Source organism: Glycine max, chromosome 16, assembly GCF_000004515.6.
Source record: "Glycine max cultivar Williams 82 chromosome 16, Glycine_max_v4.0, whole genome shotgun sequence".
Classification (NCBI taxonomy): domain Eukaryota; kingdom Viridiplantae; phylum Streptophyta; class Magnoliopsida; order Fabales; family Fabaceae; genus Glycine; species Glycine max.
This window is the reverse complement of record NC_038252.2, coordinates 36,936,791-36,961,005: the sequence shown is the minus strand read 5'-3', so window position 1 is coordinate 36,961,005 and position 24,215 is coordinate 36,936,791. Positions and strand designations below refer to the sequence as shown.

The window sequence follows — 24,215 nt, the reverse complement described above, 5'->3', positions numbered from 1 at the left end:
TTTTTACGGTCATTCTATTATTGTGTATTAATTACATTTTAACATATCTTTTGATTCAAGTTTATAGCATATTTAAATTTAAAAAAATCTTGTTTGCTTTAAATTTCATGAAACAAAAAGTTATATAATCAAATAATATATTATTATTTTTCCTAATGACATTGTTATTTTTTAATGTCGTCATTTTTATTTCTAAAATTGTTCATTAATTTTAACATTTTTTTATTTATTTTATTCAATTTCAATGGAGGAATTAATACAAGCAAGAAATACTAGTCCGCCAATCTTTTTATTGTTTCTCTAATGTAAGTTGTTCTCTTTTCCAATTTTAATTGAATGCTTTTGACATATTCTGTCTAATATTAAGTATATAATGAAAGCTTGTTTGTTGATACTAGTTTTATAGTTTCTTATCTTTCAACATATTGAAAAAAAATAAAATACTTAAAGAAGGATTTTTTTACAGTTCCACTATTTTATTTTATTTTTATATATAGATCTAGAAGAACAACGCGAAAGAAAGGAAAAAATAAGATTCAGTCTACTATATCATAGAACAATGTTAAACTTTTAGTTTATTTCTTTTATAATTTTCATTGATATATATTTCTTCTTTGCCGGAGATATTTCTTTATTTGTTGTTTTCAAATATATAAACATTCATATATCATTACTCTTTTTAATTATATATGTCTAGTCAAATATATGACATTTTCAACTCAAGACACCGCAAAAAATTAAGTCGATTCAAATGGAAAGTAGCAAGATGGATGGTCATGCACGAGAAATCAATAAAGTCAAATTTCACTTGGCCTCAAGACAAAAAAAAAAAATGAATAACTTTTAATAAATGTAATTGTGTTAGCATTCTCTTTCTTTGGCCATGCCAAATGCATGAGGAATACCAATTTTTATGGCAGAAGAGGTAAAAAACAAGAAATAGAAGAAAAAACATTGTATAGGAAGTGTAAAAAAATAGAGGGTCTGGAAATGGAACATTTTTGTTTAGGAATTATTACCATTCAAAAATTTACTAAAAACGAAAATTCACAAAAGATGAGGGACAAAAAAATTAAAAAAGCCTACAAATTAATAAGATGAACTCTGAACTCTTTCTTACTCTTGTGGGAATTGAGGAAATTGCTTGGCCACCCATTAAATAACCAAATGGAAAATAATTAGGTGAAATGACCAATCCTAATAACTTTAAGGACAATTTAAAAAAAAATACAAATTATTAAGAAATTTAATGTTATTAATTAAATTAATGAACTGTTTATATTCTCACAAAGAGTCTTAAATATAAAAATGAAGATAATAGGTAATGGAAAAGTTTGAGTAGAAGAATTTTACGGGATCAAAATCAATGGCCCTAATTTTTTTAGATGGTGGGGGATGACCGATGATGAATGAATTAATTTTCGTATTATAAGACTTACCAAAGAATTGTCCTCGCTAATGCTGCAGCTGGTCACATTTGTATACTCGATCATTTTTAATTAATCCAAAGTTCAATAAAAATAAAATAAAATCTAATTAATAATTATTTTTGTCAAAAATTCAACTTTAACAACTATTAAAACCATTATAAAATGTTTCCCTGCCAAAATGTGATAGACATAAACAAGGAGAATATAATATAGACAAAGTTTCGTTATTCTCCCGTTAATTTGTTGAATAAATCCACAAGCCACCTTCTTTGTTGTGCTGATCTCTTTCTCTCTCTATATATAGATAGCTTATTTATTGATTGTCTATGAATAAAATCTTCAGGTTTTGTTACAGTTGTAATAATTGTGTGGTGATTGGATTGAAGAGAAAAAGAAGATTATGAATATGGGGTTGAAATTGAAGGAGACGTTCTACTTGTCCCATGGAGCACCAAGTCTAGTCATAGATGATTCAATCCCTGCGTGGCACTTCTTCAATTCCTGGAAGGAGCAGTTTCCGACGAAACCCTCTTCCATTCTTGTTATCTCCGCCCACTGGGACACCCATGTTCCCACCGTCAACGTCGTTGACCAAAATGACACCATCTACGACTTCTCTGGCTTCCCCAAATCCATGTACAAGGTTAATTTGCCCTCTCTAAAACTCTAATGTTGTTCAATGTTGCTTTGCTTTATTATTATTATGAAAAAATAGGCTATGCACTTACATTTTAGTATAAAGAATTTTATTTTTTATAATGCGATTCAATCACAATTATATTTGATATGTTTGTTTGTTTTTAGATAAAATTATAAACTTGATTCCCATATTTGTTTTAAATGTGTAATTTTGGTTCCACTGTTTACAACTTGTCAAATTCTATTATTATTAGTATTCTTATTGTTGTTGTTCTTTTTTTGTTTGGGAGCGATGTTACTGTTGTTGTTTGAGATCTTTGAATATATGCTTTGTTAGAAAGAAAAAAAAAAAAAAACTGTCTGAGCTAAGCTCTTGGGTGAAATGGAAAATGATGTTTGATTTTTTTGGCCTCAAACATTATTGATTGAAGACCCACTATTGATTGTGAAAAGACCGAATAACATATCATTTTCGTATGTGCAATAATTTGTTTGAATGTGTTTGGTCAAATGATTATCAGTCAACTAATCTTTCACATGCTAAAGATAATAAATATTTTATTAAATATTCAACAATAAGACTTTAAAATTATTAGTTTATAAATAGCCTTTTAGAACAAGTGATCGATGTAAGAATACGTTGATTTATACTGATTAACAATTGTATAATTTTTATTCAAAATTTAATTTAAAAACTTAGTCAATGTTAGTAACATAAAAGCTAAACCTACTTTTTATTTTATATATATATAAAGAGCGCTCCAATCAGTGAACATTAACAATGTCTTTAGAAGTTTCTGGCATCAATTTCTGACATTGACTGGCCGATGAAGTTTTCATTTCGAATATAATATTATGCCTTTTTTTCTTCTTTTCTTTTGGTATCTTTGACTTCTAAGTTCTAACCTTTTCTCCCCCAAATCCCTGGCCAAAATTTCTATCTTACTTATGTGGACTTTATAATGAACATAGATTTAAGTATTTTATATAAAATATTATTTCAATATCGATCAAAATTGTTAAAATAAATATTTATCTTAATTCTGTGAGTTTTGCTGGCTAAAACTAATTTCTCTCTTTCAGAAGAAAAAAATATTCTTGAAAAAAATTTAAGCAACATTTTTTATATTTAAATAACAAAGTTAAAAAATGGTACTTAACTTGAAACAATCTATGTAAATAATCATAGTGTATATGATTAGATAATTACGTAAAATTTACACTATATCTGCATGTACAGACATTAAAGTCACATCAATTATTTATGTGTTAATTATCTTGGTATTTCTTTAACTTTAACTTATACCCTTTTATTGGCAGCTCAAGTATCCAGCACCAGGAGCTCCACAGTTGGCAAAGAGGGTGAAGGAGCTTCTCTTAGGATCAGGATTTAGCCATGTGGATGAAGATAAGAAACGTGGGCTTGACCATGGTGCATGGGTGCCTCTCTTTTTGATGTACCCAGAGGCAGACATCCCTGTGTGTCAACTCTCTATTTCATCAAACAAAGGTGGTACCTATCACTACAACATGGGAAAGGCTTTGGCCCCTCTTAAGGATGAGGGTGTTCTCATCATTGGTTCTGGGAGTGCCACCCACAACCTCAGAGCTATGGCACCTCGTGGTTCTCCACCTGCTCCTTGGGCTTCCGCATTTATGTCCTGGCTAGAAACCTCTCTTCTTGATGGAAGGTAATTAAGTAACTCTTTGCTTTGGTTTCCACATTCACATTCACATGCATAGAAATTCTAAGCCTGGAAAAAGAATTGCAAATACTCAAATACTACACCCACGTTTTTTTACTCTTAATTGTTTAAGATATTAGCTATATAAGGGGAGTTTATCAGTGATGCACTAATATTACTAAAATAATTTTAGACTGTTATTTAATGACAAAACATTATTTGTGTGATTTTTAAAAAACTTATCGTATATATAATGAATTGTGATTAGATGATTGTGTAATTTTACAGTATTATTGCATAATCTTTTTCTCATATAAGAAATGCTAGCAATAAGGTTTTTAAGTCTCTTTATTATACATTTTTTTTTAGTGAAAGTCAATGTGGTTTTACAAAATAATGAGTTTTATTCCTCATTTGGTGGATTTCATTCCTAAACTTGTGAGATCCACTTGAATTTTAATCAATAGAGGAGTGTTGTAGGAAGTGTTAAGAAAGCATTGTTTTCCCGTTACTTTCAATTGAATGCTTCTTTTTTATGTGACACTTTCAATTGAATGCTAATCCAAGATCCCCTTTGCTTCTACATTTTTGTCTTAAAAGGTGAGAAAACTACCTTCAATGTGACTCAAACGGGGAAAAAAAAAACTCCTCGCGTATGATGGAGTAATTGTCTATTTGATATGGGACATGCCATATATGATATGTTTTAAAAATAAAACAAAATAGAATGAGGTAAAAAAAAAATGACACGCTTGCTTGGTTCCACTAAAAAAGAGTTTAATTAATGAGAATGAAATAGTGTCGAATGTTTGAAATAGTTAAAAGGATAGCATGCTTGTTCTTATGTATCGTTTAATGCGAGTGTTTTAATCCATGCAGATACGAGGAAGTAAATGAATTCGAAGAGAAGGCCCCATATGCAAAAATGGCTCATCCCTGGCCAGATCACTTCTTCCCATTGCATGTGGCCATGGGAGCTGCTGGTGAAAATGCAAAGGCCAAAGTTGTACATGATAGTTGGGATGCTGGTTCTATCTCTTATGCTTCTTTCGGTTTTACAACAGCTAAAAGTTGATCCTACATATTCATAGATTCCCTATATACTGTTCACTGTTGGCTTAATATGTATAATAATTAAAATTACAAATACATTGTTTGAATCAATAAAGAAATGTATACTGTTTGTGTTTGTTTATCACTTAGTCTCTAAAGGTCTATATGGCTTGGTTCCTATCTGGCAACAGGCTCAATCCATCTCTTTTCACATCTTCCTGCTTATTTAGCTTTGGAAATTCATATTTTTAATTTTTAATAGTAGCATCGATGTGAGTTATCTAATTTTCAGTGGCCTTGTTGGTAATAATACTTCAGAAAAACGTATTACAAAGTTGGTGCAGTGTGTCATTCCCCTTACTAGTAAGTAGTTCATTTATGGATGAGTCATGCAGTTAGTATTTTATCGGTGAAGAATACATAAATGCTATTCTAAGTTTTTTATTCTCGCCAATGGTATATATTGACCTTGAAATGAACAATCCCATTTTCTAAGAGTATGTTTAGATAGAAAATTTTAACTAAGGAAAGCAATTTATCAAAGAATTTGAATTTCTGTAATCTAAAATTCATTGTTTGGATATTTTTTTTATAAAAAATTTAAAATTTTGAAATTTTAAAACAGAATTTTAAACAACTAAAACTCTGGAATTTCAATTTTTTTTTAAAAGGTGATAAATTGAAATTCTCTTCTTATCGTCTTCTTCATCAAAAAACACCATATGAGATTCTGGAACATCGATCGGGTCTGAGCGTAGAAAAACACACATAACTAGCATACCAATCATATCTTTTCTTTTTTTTCATTCATTTTTTTTCACCCTCATAATTTTAACTTTTTTTATTCAAACACAAAATTTTAAAAATAAAAGAATTTCAATTGAAGTATTTGAAATTCTTGAAATTTAAAAGAATTGTTAAAAAATATCCTTTGATATGTCCATCAGTGTGTAGTGCGAGGTACCCGGTGATGATTGAAGTGGTTAGTAAAGAAAGCAATGTAGTAATTGACTCCTAGTGTCTCCTGCATCTGGCTTTCTTTTTCTGTAGCATTATTTTTGTTTCTTGTGAAATGAAGCACGCGGGGCAAAAGAGAAAAGGAGAAAAAATTCCGACTATAACACATTGGTGGTCTACAATGGAGAGAAGGAGAGAGGAAGGGGGAAAAGGGTAAATAAGAAAAGATAAGAAGAAGAAAAAAAGAAAAAAGTCAACAGATTGAAATTAAAAAATAAAAATTAATGGTTTACAAAACCTTTCCCATGGTGAAAAACATGTTTAACTCTCCCACCTTAGCCTCCACCAAGAATGAAATGACAACTAATTGAGAGAAATTAAAATCTTTACATTAGCTCATATACAACATAATAGAAATTAACAAGATTTTACGTCTAACAATCTAGTGAAACCTAAACAAGACACCACAAAAGGAAAGAGCAAGCAGTAGAGAATCATTGTCCACAATTGTATTTCAGCAGCAAAAAACACTTTTCTACAGGACTGCTGCAAGGATATTGGGGGTGTCAATGCAGCGAGTTCAACAAACAGTGCCATAGTCTCGAGTATATACTATATAGCCTAAAATTCTGTGTCAAAGCATGAAACCATGATCTTTGAAACCATGGACCTCGCAAAAGGGATGTAGCTCAAGCTATACCTGTCAATCAAAACATCAGAAGATAGAATAAATATTTAAACATTACAAAGGAGTGGACAACTGTCAATAACAACAGGATAAATCATATTATTGTATTATCTAAGAGATATCAGATTATACAAATATTGATAGCATATAAGACGGATGCATTTTGACTTACATAAAGAGCACAAAACTGTGGGACCTATAACGAGCTATTAAAAGAAAGGTTCTTTTTGTGTGCCAAAACGGCTAAACCAAGTTGAAGAAATCAGCAAAACTGTGGGACCTAACAAAACTGAAATGGAAAAAGTGTTCTACTAATTTTAATATGGTACTGCCAGACTGGGTGTTACGAATCAATGAACCAGAATTGAAGAATAGAATAAAGATAGAAAGAACAAGTGTGAATCTGAACAGAATACAGGAAGAATTTTTCAAGAGTTTCCCCTTTCACAACTGAGCTAATTTCTGTTTTAAATTATAACAATTCATATTGCCCTCTCTAACCAATTCTATAATCATTGTGACTATTTTTCTCTGGGGCGTATCGCTGGACATATAGCATTTCTCTTAAGGGCATATATAATTGAATTTATCTTAGAATTTTCCCTAAAATAGGCATACTCCTGCTTATGCTACAACAGATTTATGGTAGGGTAACTTAATGTGTGCATACAGCACACTGCAGGTTACTTCAAACAAATTTATATGGAAGGCAATTGGAAAATTTGTGACATACCAAACAAGTGCCCCAAACTCCAAAATAATTGCAAGAAATGTCAGTAACTTGTTATGAACCTGCTTAATACAAAATAATGAGATATTGAGCTATTAAAAGAAAGGTTCTTTTTGTGTTTGAATAAAAGGAACAAAAGACGGATGCATTTTGACTTACATAAAGAGCACAAAACAAGGCGATTATCATACTTGCAATGTATATGGCTGTTGCATATATACGAACAGGGTCAAGCATCATTGTAACTTGCCTTTTAGGACCTATAAGGAATGCTGTGCTGCCATAAAAAAGACTCCCACTTAGCATTTGAAGAAAACAGAACATATGACAAGGAGTTTAATCAGTTAAAAACGATTTCTATAAGAACAGAACTATTCTAAATTTTCAACTTTAAACTATTTATTCAATTTAAACTACTAAACTTGTAAGATGAAAAACAAGATGTAACTAGACAGCCATTTCTACAGCAAAATACATAAAAGAGGGACAAATTTTTTTATAAGAGAGAGAAATCAAATGTTATAAACAAAATTTAATCTCAGATTGTATCTATGAAAAAATTATCACTTTGATACTAGCAATCTCTCACCACTGATTAATCTAGCTACTTACAGCAGAAACGAATGCTCAAATCATAACTTTTAAATATACAAGAAAGACATCAGATACTCATAACACTGAGTGCTACACCACCCAGGTGAAAGAAAGAAAAAGAAAACTGAAGTCCAGAATGAGATTATGCAAATCAGTCATGCTTATTTTTCATCTTGATATCTTAAACTTAAGAAAGTAGTTCTATACGGGTTGTTAAAGTTTGTTTACTACAAAGTACAAAGTAAGAATTCAAATTATGTAACATCTATTTTATCAGAATCAACTCCTAATATTTGGTGCCTTTCACTTTCATCCATAAAAACAGAAATTAAACCATGCAAATCTCTCTTGTAAGCATTGTGATAGATACTCTATTATAACAAGAGCCTATGTGAAGAGAAAGGAAAGGAAGTAATTAAGGACACACATGAACAACAGAGGTGAGATAAAATGGAATACACATGGAGGATTTTCTTTTAACAGACTAAACACATGGATGCAGGGGAGAGGAAGAGTGAGGAAGGCGTGAGGTTTGTTAAGTGTGTTAAAACAAACAGATGGAAAGAGCAAAGGCAAGCAAGAATCAGTGAGAACAGTGGGACTTAGGAGGAAGGTAGGCCCTTGAAGAGCTAGCCTAGTCACTGTAATGCTAAGTTTATGTTTCTTTCTTATGTTAGTTTCTATGATCTATGGGTTAAGTCCCAGTTTCCTGCAATACTTAATGGATTTTACCAATTAATTGTTAGAACATAAGCCCACAAAGAGAGCACAATCCAATAGAATATCCTATTGGGTGTGAGAGCCTTATGGCATAAGTACTAATTTGAGGCTCATATGATTAGTGCTGTGTTCACTGATTTAAACAGTAAAGGAACATTGTCCATTACTGACAACAGCGGAATATTTGAAATCTGTGAATGGAATCCAGTGAACTAGAGACCATTCAAATTTATCCTTGTTTCTAATACATTAAATTGAAAAACACAAGGAAGTCAGCATCACAATATAATTATACAGCTGTAAAACAGAACATACCTTCCAAGTGAAAGCAAATTACCAAGAGTGAATGCTATCGCAAACTTGATTGGTTTGAAGAAAACAAGCATAGACTGTAACATAGGAGAGGAAATGCCATTTATTAGTGCTTATTCTTGTCTGCCAATATTCTACATTAAAGTAGCAAGAGTAACAGTTGTAAGTTAGGTTTTCAGAAAGGCAGTGGAAAGAACTATATTCCCAACAATTTTACATAAAATTTAAAAAAAAGGCGAGAGACACCATTATGAGATTTGTTCATTATCCTCATATTATAAATATGTAATTCTTTCCATCTATTCTACTCCGATTGTTGATTTAAGTCAAAAAAGCCAAAAGCATAGGAGCATATTTCTTATGCTCTATATCTATTCGGAGAATTCTGTGGCATCAGTGCCTAGTTGGAAGTATCAATAATTGTTCGATAGTTTTTTAAAAAATCACAATAATGCAATCTAATGATGAACAAAATCACAACAGCAAGGTTGCTGCCTTGTGTTGTGACTTCATTGGTCTTAGGTTATAATTATACCAGACATAGAAACATTCTCAACAATCAAATTCACAGGGTTATAAGGTACATACATGAGCCCACACTGGCAGTGTAGGAGACATTGGGCTATCTATTAGTATTGGGTGTGGTCATATTTAAAGAAAGATTCAAGGCAGCTTAAGATTAATATTATACACTGAACTGAAGAACTAGCATATAAGCTTCACTTATCTAAAGAGAAAAATCATAATGTCAAACTTACCAATAGCGTACAAGTTAATCCAGCAGCAAAGCATATGGCAAAACCATATAGTCTCTGGTCACAGACAGAGAGCATATTAGTTAAACTGTGAAAGACAATTTACAAATAGAAATCTGTTAGATGAATCAGATGAACATTTCAATATGACAATAGCTTGGGTAAATAAGAAAATATGAGAAGATTGATGCAGAGTTTAGAAAAAAAAAATACAGGATAAAGGAGAGATATGTAGGGACTACAGCCTAATGGCCTAATCATAGCAGTTAATCAGGTCTCAAAAATATCAAGTAAAACTGATACTTCAGGCCTTTTCTATATTCCCCAAGTCATAACCAACCAACCCCCAATAATAACAGGTAAAGTGAATGAAACAAATAAGAGAGAGAAACCCGACATCATTTTGCTACTCAAAGCCCTATGTTTGCTTTAGTTCAATTCTGTAAATTCCTAAAACCAATCTAACACCAGCATGTAGTTGAGTAGTTTGGGGTCCTCCAAACAACAAAGATATCACCATCCAAAACCATTTGTTTGAAACAGAAGGTATCATTATATATTTGAAATTGCATAGTTAGTGTATTGAGACTTTATTCTAAGGAGCCTCAAAACATGACATCTCTATAGACTACACATCTCCACCCATTAACCAAGTAACATCTTACAGTCCAAATGAACCCAAAAGTTATACAATGTCATGATACCCCTTACTCTTCTGAATTCAGTTCAATAAGACAGTCCATAAATATCCGAGCCAAATGAAATGTACTCCAGTCATCCAGTTAATTTCATCTTCCAACAACTATTTCCTTTATTTCACCTTTTTATGAATAATTTTGTGAAGATATTTAATTATTCACTGCAATCCATCAGTGAAACATTCTCATTTATCACCTAAAAGCCAGTATAAGTTATTTCCAGCAGTACACAAAAATCTACAATGATAGTTTCTACATGAAAATATTGTCGCTATATTTTCTCTTGATTTGACTTCTCAATCGTTTATCATCTGTGGATTGAAACATTGTAAAAATTTCAAATGTTCTTAAATAGCAACTTTAGCGCACTAGAGCTATAACATTGCAGAATTTCTCAGATCCACAATTGTGACTCGGTCTGCTATTGTGCCCACTATGGGTGTTGTGATTGCGGCATGTATCCTGCATCCTATTGTCCTCTCCCGCGAGTCTCAAGCCAACTGAACTTTTGAGTTAGCAACTTAATATTATGCCAATTTTTATGCATTTGATTTTTATTTGCATACAACTTAATTGTCACTCGAATTTTGCATTCCATTTTCTCAGAAACCGAAACGAGTAACAAGTTGACTTCATCAATAAGAACAGAAATGGAGCGAAGTAGAAGACCTGTGTGGTGGACAAGGTGCAGTTGCGGTTGAAGTCGTCCATGAAGGCGAAGGAGTTGCTGCTGTTCAATGCAGCAGCTTGTTGATCTTCATCTTCGGCGTCCATTCCCACCATAATCTTCACTTTCTCGAAGGCTTTGTTCATCTTTTCCATTGCTTCCCCACACTTTCTCGGGAAAATGGAAAAAATAAAAAAGTGTGGATCTGTGGTTATGGAATTGAACGCTAACTAACTGAAGTTGCTTCGATTTTCAGAAACCAAGTGTGGAATTTCGATGGAGATATCACAACGACTCCACTTCACTGGAATCAAGCTCATGGAGGAGCTTTCTCTCTATTTTTGTTTTTTTTTTATTATGGGGATGCCATAAGAGTTGGGCCTAAAATTGGGCTCTAATTGACAAGCCGGTCTCTTAATACGACAGCACAGCATTTGAAGTATCCCCAAACTACCTTCCAAGGCTGCAATTCGTAGCTCAGGGCATTTTCAAATATATATTCTCGAATAATTATTTCATAATAGAAAACATTCTATTCTAGAATAGGTTTTTTAGAATTTTTTTCTTATTTCAGAATAGTTATTCCAAAAATGTATATACATTCTGAAATAGTTATTCTATGATAAAAAAAATCTCAATCCAAAATAATTTTTTCAAAAAGAATTTTTTATATTTCAGATTAATTGTTCTAGAAGTATATATGTATTTCAGAATAACTATTCCATAATATAAAAAAATCATAATCCAAAATAATTTTTTTGGAAAGAATTTTTTCTATTCCAAAATAGTTGCTCCATATCACGTATACACTCCTTAAATAACTATTTTGGAATCATATTTTTCCTCTTCTAAAAACCGTCGCAAGAAGCTTCAATCTCATAAGTCTCTAAAATTTTTATTTTCTTTCTAGGTGTCACACGGTGGTGGTGTGATGGTGTGGCGCAATGTGGTGGGTGGCACGATGGGATCAAAGTTTAAAGCTGGTGTAGTAGTGGGTGACAGTGTTACTAGAGGATGTTGAAAGGCAAGACAAAGGGCGGCACAAGACAAAGTGGAGGGTTGACTCACGTTACTAGTTACTTGAGGAAGAAGATATGTATTCAGAAATAGTTGTTCAAGAATACCTATGCACTCATAAAATAACTATTTTGGAATAGTCTTTTTCCTATTTTGAAATAGTCAACGCGAGAAGCTTCAAACTCAGAGCTCTCTAAATTTGTGATTTCCTTTCTAAGTGTCGTGCCCTGGTGGTGTGTGGTGTTACACAATGGGAAGAATTTAAAACTGGTGTAATGGTGGATGATAGTGTTACTAGAGGATGCTGGAAGGTGGAGTAGAGAGCAACGCAAAGCAGAATGAAGGATCGACTCACATTACTAGTTACCGGAGGAAGAAGATAAAAGATAGAGAGTGTTGGATATTCAAACGCAATCAACACATTACTAAAAATAAGAGAGAAATTTTGAATAGTTGTGTGTGAGAGAAAAACATGACTTAATTGTAAAAATTTAGTGTATCATCATCACAATCTATTAAAAAAATATTTTACATAAAATTATAACTTTGAATAGTTTGTAAAATGATGGTCAAAGTCTATAATCATAAAAATAATTTTTGAATAATTTCTAAAAAAAATTGTAATTTAACCACCTTTGAAAAAAAAACTTATTATAACTGTAACAAAATAAAAAAAACTTCTACTTTACATAAAATTTCTAAAAATATATATATATATTTCTTTATATATAACTTCATTACATTTTTTTCAAAAAGCTTAAATAAATGGATCCTAAATTTGAAGAACAAATAATCACTTTAAAAAACTGTTTTGACAAAAAGAAAAATACATACTCGATAATAATATATATTAATGGTCTTCATGGAAACAAAATCATGCATACGTATTATTTATGATTATGACATACAGATCAATTGAACAACAAAGCCTTGATTTGATTCTCCCCACCCCACACATACAATACAATCACAAACCCACAACAATATAATTTAATTTATTTGATGACAATTTTTTCGTACTTCCCCCTTGGACCCTTGTTTGGCATCGAGCATGCTCATCTTCACCATTGCCTGTTGGAAATCCAAGAAAAACAAGGCTTGATTCATTGCATAAGCGTTCACAATGTTCCTGGTTTGTGGGCTGTTGTACAACGTTTGGTCCGATGTGAGAACCCCGTTGTTTGAGACCAAAGCGTTGAAGTATTGGTTGTCAAAATCGCTCCTCGTGGAGTCAAAGGGTTGCTCAGCAGTGTCACCCGCACTGCATGTCTTGGAGAGTGTCTTCGCAAATTCTGAGTCCACTTGGGTCAGTCTGTTCTTGAATGAAGAACACCTTGCCACTCCTAATGTGTGAGCTCCTGCACAAATCAAAATCTCTATTTACTATTCATTCCATTTTCTTTTATAAGTAAAACTTAATTATTTTTATCTCATTTAATAATATATTTTTAAAATATGATTAAGAAATTTGTGTTTAATATCAATTCTAATGAAAAAATAATTTAAAAAAAATGTTTGTACATAATTTAATAAAATTAATTAATTTTTTAATAAGTATTGAATCAGTATTTTTTTTTCCTTGAAGGAGAAGGGAGTAATAAAGGATTGTGTGAGGGTGTTATCATCTCTTCTAACCATTGAGTGAGATATTAAGATTTGTAAAGTGATACACTATTTGGATGAATTACAATCTTGTAATTATTTTTATAACAATAAAATATTTTTTGAGACGATTCTTCTGTAAACACGTAAACAAGAATTGTGAAATCATGTTAAATTATTATATTTGTTATTATTATTTTTGTATAATTTTTATTGTGTTCTCACTATGAGTATGAATAATTTTTTTTGTGGAGAGTTGATTACCAGCCATACTCATGCAAAATTACTTTTCTCTTGCCAGCTAATTAAGTTCACTAAATTTTAGTAACAAATTAATAATGGGAAGGATTTATTTCATGAATTTTTGTCAATAAATGTGAATTGTTAAATGGTTAGTTTTTATTAGTAAGATTTATTCCATGGATTAATGCATGATTTCAGGCATATCTTGCCAAATCATCTGCTTCAGAACCTTACCTTCACTAAGAGGCAGGGAAATAAAGTTGCAGATTGCTTAGCATCTCTAGCTTTTTCCTTATTTGGACCATTGCTGGTTAGAGGAGATCCCAATTCAATTGGACCAAATCATTTCTCTTGATGTAAACTAAGTTATTTCTGTTTATTAACAATATCAGCAAGTTTGATCCTCGAAAAAAACGAGTAGGGAGAATATTCACAATTAATTGGGATAATCCTAAGTATGAAGTCCTATCAAAGTTAACCTGCAGAGTGAATGAATTAATCAATTTCTTTGATTTATTTCTTATATACTACACTACAATTTTTTTCCCATCCACCCATTTATGATTGTCTTTTTCATCTGTGCATCAACCAAACAATTAACCATGTTCTAAAACTTCAATTAGTGCGTACTAATTTGGAAACATTTCAGAATTTACTATTTAACACATGGTATGTATGGTTATGTCAGAGTTAATTCTCTTTGACTTATTTGACACATAATAAAAATAGCAAAAACAGAGACATATTATATTACCTGATAGAGCCACCATGTCTCTTGTAGAAAACCCACGTTGTCCGAACATCTTGATGAGCTCAGAAGCATTGAAAATGGGTGCAGGTAGATTGATAGTATCCTCAATTTTGGACCTTGTTCCATCCTTCCTTCCTTTTGGTATGTCATATACAGGACCCCCTGCCTGCACATGTCATAGGTAATAATGACATTAGGTAAAGTTAATTGCAATTATTTAAGAATTTAATTAGTTCCAAAAAGTATTTTATACTATTATTCAATCATAAATTGTTATGAATGATAAATTTTTTAACTTTTATTATTTGTTTTTTTTTAAAGAAAGATATCTCTATAGTCGAAAGTCAACGAGACTAATCCTCGAGATATAAAAATAATTAAGTATGTTTTTTGTCTTCCAACAAAATCTTTTTTATAAGCACGACCAACAAATTAAACTTATGTTAACATGTTTAAAGAATCCAATCATCTACCAACTATATTAAACTTTAATGGTATGTTAACTTTTGTCATAGTTTCTACAAAAGTTATATACAAGGCCATTTCTAATTCATTAATTGTGTATTGAAATTGAATTCACCTTTGTGACACCAAAAAAATTTGAAAATAAGGTACACAACAATAAATTTGTAGTAGCTTCATCTTACAAAGAAAACTGCATCTCTAGCAGCCATAGCGACAATATCAGCGCATGAAACCACTCCCGGGCATTGTTTTTCAAGCTCTTCCTTGATGTCATCTATGACTTCATAGCCTCTCAAGCTCAAGTTTGCTGGTGAATCCTTTTCTGCTGTGTTGTCCTTAGTGGAGTCAATCAGAACTGAACCATCACATCCCTAGTAGACAAAAATAAACCCTTTGTATCACCACACATATATGATCATACTCGTGAAATAATACTTATAAGTTAATAATGTGCAGTTTATAAGTTTAGAAAATGGATGCAAGTTAGTAAGTTTGCCCTTGAAAGACAGACATGGCATCTTCAAAGTTACGTAAATACAGTCATGTCTGCCTTTTCTACATGTGTGCTTATTTAAGTATCTTAGGTTTTTGTATGTTTACTTCAATCATATTTCTCTCCACTCCTTTTTTCTTTGTCATGAAGCAACAATATTAACATTTATTAAAACCTTGTATATAGAAACACGTGAATGATTTATATTACATCTTTAACATGCACTTCTAACTTGAAGTATAGACAATACACGAGCCCATCCACTTCCCTATGCTAAAGAAATTCAATTTTTTATTAGGAAAATGGAGTAGATAAGGATCAACTTAAAGATCACTAAGTCGCATAGACTCTAATATTGTGTCATGAATCAACATTTCATAAGTTAATTTAAACTAGGCGAAGACACAAACTATTTTTTTTATCAGCATGACGATACAAATGTTAATTTTTATATTAAACCTCTAACATTTTTTCACCATGCTTTTTCATCCATATCTGTGTAAAAGTATGGAGAAATTTATTACATGTTTCAGAATGAAGACCATTATATGTCTATATAGTTCCAACTAATCTCCACTTACCACACTTAATCAAGTTTTACATTTTATATAAAAGATTTAATAAAACTCAGTTACGTATCACACAAAGATTGTCTGAGATTATGATACTTTTGGACCATGTAATAATTTCTGGCAAGTGTGAGTGAGATATTGTTTGTATAATTAAGAGAGAGAGAGAGAGAATGAACCTCTATGAAACAGTCATGGAAGTGCATTCTAACAAGACCTGCTGCTAGGGTGGGATCATCCTGCAGAGCTGTGTTGACAGTGTTCTTAACAACAGGTTCAGCAATAGGGCAACTCAACAAGTAGTAATTCATGCTCAAGCCACTTGCTCCAAAACTGAAACCACTCACTACTATCATTTCCATAACAAAAAACATTGTCAGCAAATTAGCCATGATCACAATCTTCAAACACTTCAAAGGTGGTTTGCACAACATCTTAATGAAACAAACAGGCTATATATACAGTAAGTACGTGGGGAAAGGATTGAGCTTAGTTTGTAATGTGGCCCAGCAAGAGAATAAAGAAAAAGAACCTTTATATAGTTGGAAAAAGCTGGCACACTTGTTAGAAGAATTCCTCGGATTTAATTAATCTCCTATTCATGGCCTAATCTCTTACAATATTTTTTTTAATTAATTCTCGGAAGACTCTGCAAAAAATTATTAAATAAAAATATAAATACTTAATATATATATATATATATATATATATATATATATATATTAAAAAGAAAAGTTCAATACTTTCTTCATTTATTAAATAAGTATGTAGAAAGAACCAACAAAATAGGGCTCAGTTTAGTTATGAAGTATAATGATAGAGATTAGATATTTAATCATGTGAATGGTAATACTCTATTGAGAGAGACAATTTACTTATACACATTAAAAGAATTAATCTCTAACTATTAATTAAAGATACTTTTAATGCACACCAAAATTAATTATTAGAGAGATGCCCGAGAAAAAGATAGAAGATTAGTATAAAAGAAATGCATGTCATGGAAAATTTAAAATTTCTTTGCTTTAATAAATAGGACATGATAGCATCCTTTTTTTTTCTTGAAGTCTATGCTACTACTATAAATACCTGATACATTAATATTTATTGGGTTCAAGCTTAATAGGTAAGTAACGTTCACAAATAAAAAAGTAGGATTAAGTAATTTAATTAGGATCCAGAATTTTGAAGGGGAAAAAACACCCAAGACTTGCGATGAGTAAAAAGTAAAATTACTTTGGTTATTGTAATTAATATTGTAAGGATAGCTTCACATTCTTTAGTACTATCAAGTTTTAAATTATGGAGAAATAGTAGAAAGAGATAATTCTATTCTTGACGTGCACGCGTAGGCGTAACATTCTTGAAAGTGTTTTTTAATAGTATACATTTTTGGTACATATGGGAAATGAAAAACCAAATTAAAGCAGAAGATTTTTAGTAGATGTTTAAGAACAATGCAATTATTTATATTTTTGAAATATTCAAATTTTAGTGCTCACACATATTCAGCGTGACTAATGTAACTAATTATAACAAGGAATGCGTACGTATATTATATTATTATGCAAATGCAAATTAATGATTGAAAATGAGTAGATATTAAAAGAAATTGGACGGGGGGGGGGGGGGTGAATACTTATGAACTATATATGTTTCTCAAATGAGAAATTGTATTTATATATGTAATTTTTTATGAAAAAGATAGGAAAAAAAGAGAGAAAAATATGAAATAATTTAGATAATTGATATCATGGAAATAAGAAGAAAAAAGACAATGTTATAAAAATACCGTAAAAAAATATTAAATGATAACCCAACTATTCTCCCGTCTTTAATAAAACATTATTTTCTCCGTCCTAATAAACTATACAGGATGCATGTTGCTCGCACATGTAAGTTGACGACCCTTATAAGGGGATTTCACCATTAATTTAGTAGTGGAATCTGTATACGAGACTGTAACCTAGCTAGAATAATTCTGCAAAATACTGAAAATCTTTGAAACATATATGTTGAAACTCAAAACATGCTCTGAAGGTATTAAAGATCGATACATATATCTTTCATCTAGTTATATCTAGATCTTTGCTAAGACTAACACGGGAAAATTAATGATCCTCATATGATCCTGATGTATTTTTTTGAAGATCAGACTGATATATTAAAATAACTAGGGAAAGTGAAATTCCAAATAACATTGTATATAAAATTAATCTACCAAACCATATCTTATCTTAATTAGACTGCCGGCTTATAAATAAATAAATAATCTGGTGAATACGAGCTAGCTAGAGAGGATTAGCATGACATTACAAGGTCAATAGAAAAGCCTAGAAATTGAGCTTCAATAATAATTGAAATCCAAATGTTAATTAAGCTTATAAGTAAAGTTTACTTGCATTGTCAACTCATTATTACTCCATATAACGCGTTGACTTTTGTTGGAAATGGGTCAAATGATCTGAAAACGAAGCAAATTAAAGTGGGTTGGCTAATGGTAGTGCAGCTAGCTGGGTGCCATTTATAGCTAGGGAATGAAGATCGAGTAAATAATTGCAAGTGTAATCTCTTATGTGAAGTGGTGCGAAGCTTAATTAATAGTGCAAAAAAGGTGGCAAGAGTGCATGAAGCATGAAATTTCAACACTGATCATGTTCTTGATAGTGCTTTCAACGCGTCTAAGTTACATATGTTGGGTGATGTTCTCTTCATATCCATCTCCATGTGTGTAGTTAGTTGCGTATCAATTTCCTCTATGTTCAATTGTATAATTTAAATATTTTATATTAATATATATATATATATATATATATATATATATATATATATCTTTCATTATTTTATTTTGTCTTAAAATATTTATTATTTTTAAAAAAGTTAACAACATATTTTATTAATAATTCATATATTATATCCTTTTTAATTAAGGTAACTTTCTCAAAGAAAAGTATCTTATTGTATTAGTAATTTGTATACTCGATGACTTTTATTTTTATGTAATAGCTTTGACTATCCCCAAGCAAAAGACACTAGACACTAACTTATAAAATTATTATATGGCACCGTTGAAAATTTCGCCACGACTTGTGTCACTGAAAAAAAATGAATTAAAAGAAATTATATATAATATTAATAATAATTGTGACACATGAATTTAAATTATATTATTTATTGAGATATTAAAAATTAAATAATTTTTACTCAAATAATTTTAAAAAATCTTATACACGCTATAATTTAGTTAAAATTATACTTTTCTTACGAGTTTCATAATTTGTAAAAAAATCAAAAAGTTAATTTTTAAAAAATCATATGCAATTTTCATGAAATGGAATATTTGTCGTTTAAATATAATTTATATTATATCCTATCATCATGTCAAAACAAAAATATTATATTCAATTTGTTACATGATGTATACTAAACTCTCAATAGGATTAAAGTTTATCTTGTTATTATCTATTTTATCCACTAAAGGAGTCCTAAAAAGATTAGTTTTATAAAATTCCTCACTCAAATAAGTTTTTAAATTTTGGAAAATTGAAAACTATAAGAAAACTAACCCTTAATATTTTAACATGCTAATCAGAGATCTTAAGACATTGATTAAGAAATTAAAAAATATTTTATTAGAATACACAAAATTACGTTGCCCAGAACTTTTTTTACATTCTATTGTAATCTTCACAATAAATATTTTTTAATACCTTAATCAATGGGCTAAGGATGCTAATTAGCAACACACTAAAAAAATTTAGCCCCAAAGACAAAGGGTTTGACAAACATTCCGGAAACAATGTCTAACGATGTTTGTCCATCACAACTTGCGAACTCTTTCATAACGCATAAAAACAAATAAATGATCGTAAAAAGACATGAAAATCTTGAAAGGTTGTACAAGTATGAAATAAAAAAACAAAATAAAGTATTTTAATTTCCTTTTTAACAATAAATAATCAAGTTATGTTTTTTTTTATAAAAAATAAAATCACCTGCACGTCCAAAAATTGTTTAACAGCATTAGAACAAGGAAAATAAAACATACCAAAACCAATGACATTATAAACCACTAACACAATCCGAACTGCTCAGCACATGGAGATTTAAATAATAATAATCAATTGATGCTTAAAATACTTGGCACTTTGTAGCAATTTCATAAACTGTTAAGAAACTACAAAAAAATTTAACTAGTCTTTCCCAACAAAGATAAGACACTACAAAAATCTGACCAGGTCTAAGCAAATGAACACTGCATACTAGGTACTCAGGTGCTATGAATTTCTACTCAAGAACAAATAAAACATTTTCAAGCAACAGGGACCTCAATATCAGTTGCCAAAACAGCAGCAGGCCGGGCATATTCTTCCTCTTCCTTGGGGGTGTGGATCGTGACAAGATCAGGAAGGGGAGTTTTAGGACCCTGTTTCCCTTTAGGATCCCAATCAAGCATGATCTTAACCTTGATACCAAGAACACCCTATATATAAGACAGTAAGGAATCAATTAGCATTTAGCACCATCAATCCATGAAGAAAGAAAATGAGCCAACAACATGAAAATCCTAGTGCTAAAAGAAATTCCATCAGTTAACTATGAAGAATAAAAAATCAAACCTGTCTTAGTAGCACATGTCTCACTGCAGAGTCAATGTAATCCTTGACTGGTTGTCCAGAAGAAATCATATATCCATCCTTGAATTTCATGGACTTGGCTCTCTGAGCTCTCAGTTTTCCACTAACAATGACCTGCTCAAGTCAAACAACAATTACAAAAAAACCATTACATAAAACAATACAATAATAGGCCTCCATAAAACAAACCTCGCATCCTTTGGCACCGCTTTCCATCACAAATCTTAAAACACCATAGCAAGCCCTGAAATAAATAGTTTAAGATATATAGAGATTATAATTTTGCCACAGGGATGCAGAAGAATTGTGTTCACACAAATACACAAGGAAAATTTTAAAAGCACCCAGGCCATAAAAACACATTAGTAATGCAAAATATGGAAACACGTTGCTACAGAAACACAGGTCTAAAATAAGGAGCTACCACATATCACCTCAAGGTACCCACTTCCATAAGTTCCATTAAACACCATGGGCAGATTAATCATACCATCTTACATAAGTATACCCAAAACTAAAAAGAAATCCACAGTATATTACAATCAGCCAACAAACAATAAAGTAAGAAGCAAAAACATATATTTTCAGTCTCACAGCATGCAGTAAGCATAAAACAGATTGCAAAGAAGCAGCTATCATGTTGTGATGGCTTCATACAGAATTTTCTCTTTGATTATGGACAAGGTAATTAACAATATGCAAGAGGGGAGCTAGGTCAACGTGGAGGCAAAGTGGCTAGGATGTGGGATTCAATCGTTGTATCATCAAATAGTTCCCAATGTACTTAATACCCAGTTAACATCTAAAGACTAGGTATACACCTATGAACAACAATAGCAAAATTACCAGTTAATAAATTGTTAAATCAAATCAAATAATATAAACAGGTGATCTAGCTTTCACATTAATCTACCTACCATGGTGAAACATAAACATTAAGCAAGTAATGTACAAATTCATAATAACCAAAGCTAGAATCCTTGCCTGATATATAAGAATGCATTAGCAGAGTAATATGTTATACCTGCGAACAGCGAGGCCGCCGAGGAGCTTGTAGCGAAGCGACTCGGCCTGAGCAATGGCACACAAGCCTCTGTTGTTGACCTTCTCAGCATAAAGCTCGACACTGTTTTCGGGGAATTTGAACCTCTTCTGCACCACTGAGGTAAGTTCCCTAATTCTCCTTCCCTTCTCACCTATATATACAATCAAAACAACACAATTTATGAATGAATGAACCGAAATTCGATTCCACAAAAGTAATGGAAGGTTCTAGAAACACACGCACCTAGAACAGCCTGGGTTCTGGTGGCTCTGATGATGATCTCGGTGCGCATCGGCGTAACCCTAACTTCCACGCCGGAGTAACCGTCCTCCGCCAATTCACGTGTCAGAACCTCGTTCAGTTCGGCGAAGAACACTCCGTCCGCAACAAACTACACATTAACGCCATTCAAATGTTCAAATTCACATACACAACAAGAATGAAGAAAAAATAAACACAAATAGAAAATGCTGCTGTTTTCGATTCTCTCTAGCACTTACCTTTCTCTTCTTGCTCATCTGAGACGCCATGTTTGACACTGGAAATGAACGAACGAACGTACGGAACACACGATCTGATTCTGCTCCAAACACAGTGTGAGTGAAACAAAGCAACTAACTGGTAAGTGGTAGAAACCCTAATGCTTATAATTATAATAGGGTTTTGGATTGGGCCGCTTCTACTCCCTTCTTTGGGATTAAGGCATAATAAAATAGCAGCCTTAAAAAAAATGTATGAAATTGATTTATTTATTTTTTAGCAAAGAATTTCTTTTTTTTAAAAAAAAAAAAGCTTATTAAAGGTGGCTTTACTATGTATCAAAAAAATGGGGACTTTAGTTGACATATTTTTTTATATAGAAAAATTGTCCGGTCCTTCAAAAAATTGCCAAGAGTGTAATTTAAAAGTAATAGTAAATTATTTTAATTTATTTAGATAAATCAACTTGTGAGGTATAAAATGTTTTTAATTGTTTAAAACTTAACATTTTAGCTTAAAAAAAAACCTTTTTTTTAGTATTTTTTAAATTCCAAGAATTAATTTATCTAAATAGATATAAATAACAAACATTATTAAGTATTTTTAACAAAAAAAAAATATATAAATGTTTTCTTCTTTTCTTTTCTCTTTTGTTTGGGCCTAATTAATTGTACATGAGAGACAGCCCAGTAAAGGTCGTTAGATGTAGAGCATGCTTGTTCAGATTCCAGGTTCTTTCTTAGTAAACTTTTTAATTTACATATTCAGTTGAATTTGGCAAATATGTTTAAAAAAGAAAAATATTATGTTGTCAAGCTAGCATGGTTTGGTAACTTTGTTTCTCTTATATATTATATGTTTGAGCTCTAAAATATTTGAATTATGCAAAATATACTCTAAACCTTTTGTGGAGCATGCCAATGCACACAAGTGATGGCAGGGTCCTGTCTCTTAGGTTTATGAATTAAAAACAAATCAACGAATGAATTTTGGAAAGAAAAAGAAAAAGAATCAATGTTTGGAGTTTTTATTGATCTATTATTCATATTTAAATGTATTTTTCAATTAAAAAAATGGGCATGCATGTATATAAAAAAGTTATTTTTATTAAACAAACATGTTTATTTCATATAAAGTGTTTATAAAATCTTTTATGTAGTTTTGGAATTAAAAAAGCACTTCTCCACTAGTCATACCCAAACAAGTTAATAATCATTTTAAATTAAAAAAGGTTTTTTATAATTATAACCAAACATAAATATATATTTTACTTTTGTAAAACCACTTATTTTAAAAATACTTATTTTAAGCCTAAACAAATTCATCTAACATATCTTTCTAACATGATTATAGAATGCAAAACATGTCTATATGATAGAGATTTGAGTTTCAACATTAAAACTGATCATGCGTTATAATGTTTTCCATCTTATATTGCAAACACCAAAAGTTTTTTCAATAATATTTTTCAAACTAGAATGATTTCATCATTTGATCTGAAATTTAAAGCCAATCTAAAATATTTAAGATCCTAAGAAATCTTTGAACAATGAATATCCCAATTAACAAGGAAATATCCAGAGTCAACAAGGAAATACTTAGCTAGTCAACAAGAAAATATTTACCTATAAATACGTGTTAAGAATATTGTAAAACTAATCACCAATTAAAATAAAAATAATTAAAGCTATATAAGCTACTCTAAAATAGCTTATCCTAATATACTATTTTTAGCTTATTTTTAAGCTGTTTTTTAAATAAGAAAGCACTTAACCAAACTCACCCATTGTCACATTGTTTTGCTCCCATTAGAACCTGCCGATGAAGGATTCGTATTGTTTTAGTAGAGTAAGTGTTTAAACTTTTACAAGTTTATGACATAATTTTCACTCGTGTTTGTTCAAAGAACTATGAAAACGCACGTAGTGATGATGACGACTAAGAACTTGGTGAAGAAGACTACGTGGGTGCTTCCAAGATTTTGG

The 24,215-nt window shown here is 31.1% G+C and overlaps 4 protein-coding genes across 4 annotated transcripts; 1 reads left to right on the top strand and 3 right to left on the bottom strand.

Moving 5' to 3' along the window:
• Window positions 1-1,616: 1,616 nt before the first annotated feature.
• LOC100797161 (4,5-DOPA dioxygenase extradiol) lies at window positions 1,617-4,949 on the top strand. Its single transcript, XM_003548215.4, has 3 exons — window positions 1,617-2,073; window positions 3,390-3,760; window positions 4,634-4,949. Exons 1-3 carry the CDS (start codon window positions 1,831-1,833, stop codon window positions 4,827-4,829), a joined length of 810 nt encoding a protein of 269 aa, XP_003548263.1. The 5' UTR covers window positions 1,617-1,830; the 3' UTR covers window positions 4,830-4,949.
• Window positions 4,950-6,009: 1,060 nt separating this feature from the next.
• LOC100500193 (vesicle transport protein SFT2B) lies at window positions 6,010-11,336 on the bottom strand. The gene is made up of 6 exons (XM_003548214.5): window positions 10,931-11,336; window positions 9,567-9,620; window positions 8,812-8,885; window positions 7,342-7,459; window positions 7,186-7,244; window positions 6,010-6,464 (listed from the first exon to the last, which is right to left on the bottom strand). Exons 1-6 carry the CDS (start codon window positions 11,081-11,083, stop codon window positions 6,386-6,388), a joined length of 537 nt encoding a protein of 178 aa, XP_003548262.1. The 5' UTR covers window positions 11,084-11,336; the 3' UTR covers window positions 6,010-6,385.
• A 1,474-nt stretch (window positions 11,337-12,810) lies between these two features.
• Window positions 12,811-16,563, bottom strand: LOC100796105 (peroxidase 47). Its single transcript, XM_003548213.4, has 4 exons — window positions 16,248-16,563; window positions 15,189-15,377; window positions 14,545-14,707; window positions 12,811-13,303 (listed from the first exon to the last, which is right to left on the bottom strand). Exons 1-4 carry the CDS (start codon window positions 16,500-16,502, stop codon window positions 12,936-12,938), a joined length of 975 nt encoding a protein of 324 aa, XP_003548261.1. The 5' UTR covers window positions 16,503-16,563; the 3' UTR covers window positions 12,811-12,935.
• A 3,610-nt stretch (window positions 16,564-20,173) lies between these two features.
• LOC100795581 (40S ribosomal protein S3-3) lies at window positions 20,174-22,438 on the bottom strand. The gene is made up of 6 exons (XM_003548212.5): window positions 22,251-22,438; window positions 21,994-22,141; window positions 21,730-21,901; window positions 20,895-20,949; window positions 20,688-20,819; window positions 20,174-20,551 (listed from the first exon to the last, which is right to left on the bottom strand). The coding sequence occupies exons 1-6, from the start codon at window positions 22,278-22,280 to the stop codon at window positions 20,381-20,383; spliced, it is 708 nt and encodes a 235-aa protein (XP_003548260.1). The 5' UTR covers window positions 22,281-22,438; the 3' UTR covers window positions 20,174-20,380.
• Window positions 22,439-24,215: the final 1,777 nt, after the last annotated feature.

Excerpts from the sequence above, each read along its gene's own strand:
- LOC100796105 (XM_003548213.4), bottom strand. The coding sequence starts at position 16,502 with ATGTTGTGCAAACCACCTTTGAAGTGTTTGAAGATTGTGATCATGGCT. Across the intron at positions 14,708-15,188 it reads CTAGAGATGCAGTTTTCTTT|GCAGGGGGTCCTGTATATGA; the intron begins GTAAGATGAAGC and ends TGACATGTGCAG. Across the intron at positions 13,304-14,544 it reads AGACATGGTGGCTCTATCAG|GAGCTCACACATTAGGAGTG; the intron begins GTAATATAATAT and ends TGATTTGTGCAG.
- LOC100795581 (XM_003548212.5), bottom strand. The coding sequence starts at position 22,280 with ATGGCGTCTCAGATGAGCAAGAAGAGAAAG. Across the intron at positions 20,950-21,729 it reads GGCGGCCTCGCTGTTCGCAG|GGCTTGCTATGGTGTTTTAA; the intron begins GTATAACATATT and ends TATTTATTTCAG. Across the intron at positions 20,820-20,894 it reads GCGGTGCCAAAGGATGCGAG|GTCATTGTTAGTGGAAAACT; the intron begins GTTTGTTTTATG and ends TGACTTGAGCAG.
- LOC100500193 (XM_003548214.5), bottom strand. The coding sequence starts at position 11,083 with ATGGAAAAGATGAACAAAGCCTTCGAGAAAGTGAAGATTATGGTGGGA. Across the intron at positions 9,621-10,930 it reads GCACCTTGTCCACCACACAG|AGACTATATGGTTTTGCCAT; the intron begins GTCTTCTACTTC and ends GTCTGTGACCAG. Across the intron at positions 6,465-7,185 it reads GAGTTTGGGGCACTTGTTTG|GTATAGCTTGAGCTACATCC; the intron begins GTATGTCACAAA and ends TTTGATTGACAG.
- LOC100797161 (XM_003548215.4), top strand. The coding sequence starts at position 1,831 with ATGAATATGGGGTTGAAATTGAAGGAGACGTTCTACTTGTCCCATGGA. Across the intron at positions 2,074-3,389 it reads TCCCCAAATCCATGTACAAG|CTCAAGTATCCAGCACCAGG; the intron begins GTTAATTTGCCC and ends TTTTATTGGCAG. Across the intron at positions 3,761-4,633 it reads ACCTCTCTTCTTGATGGAAG|ATACGAGGAAGTAAATGAAT; the intron begins GTAATTAAGTAA and ends TAATCCATGCAG.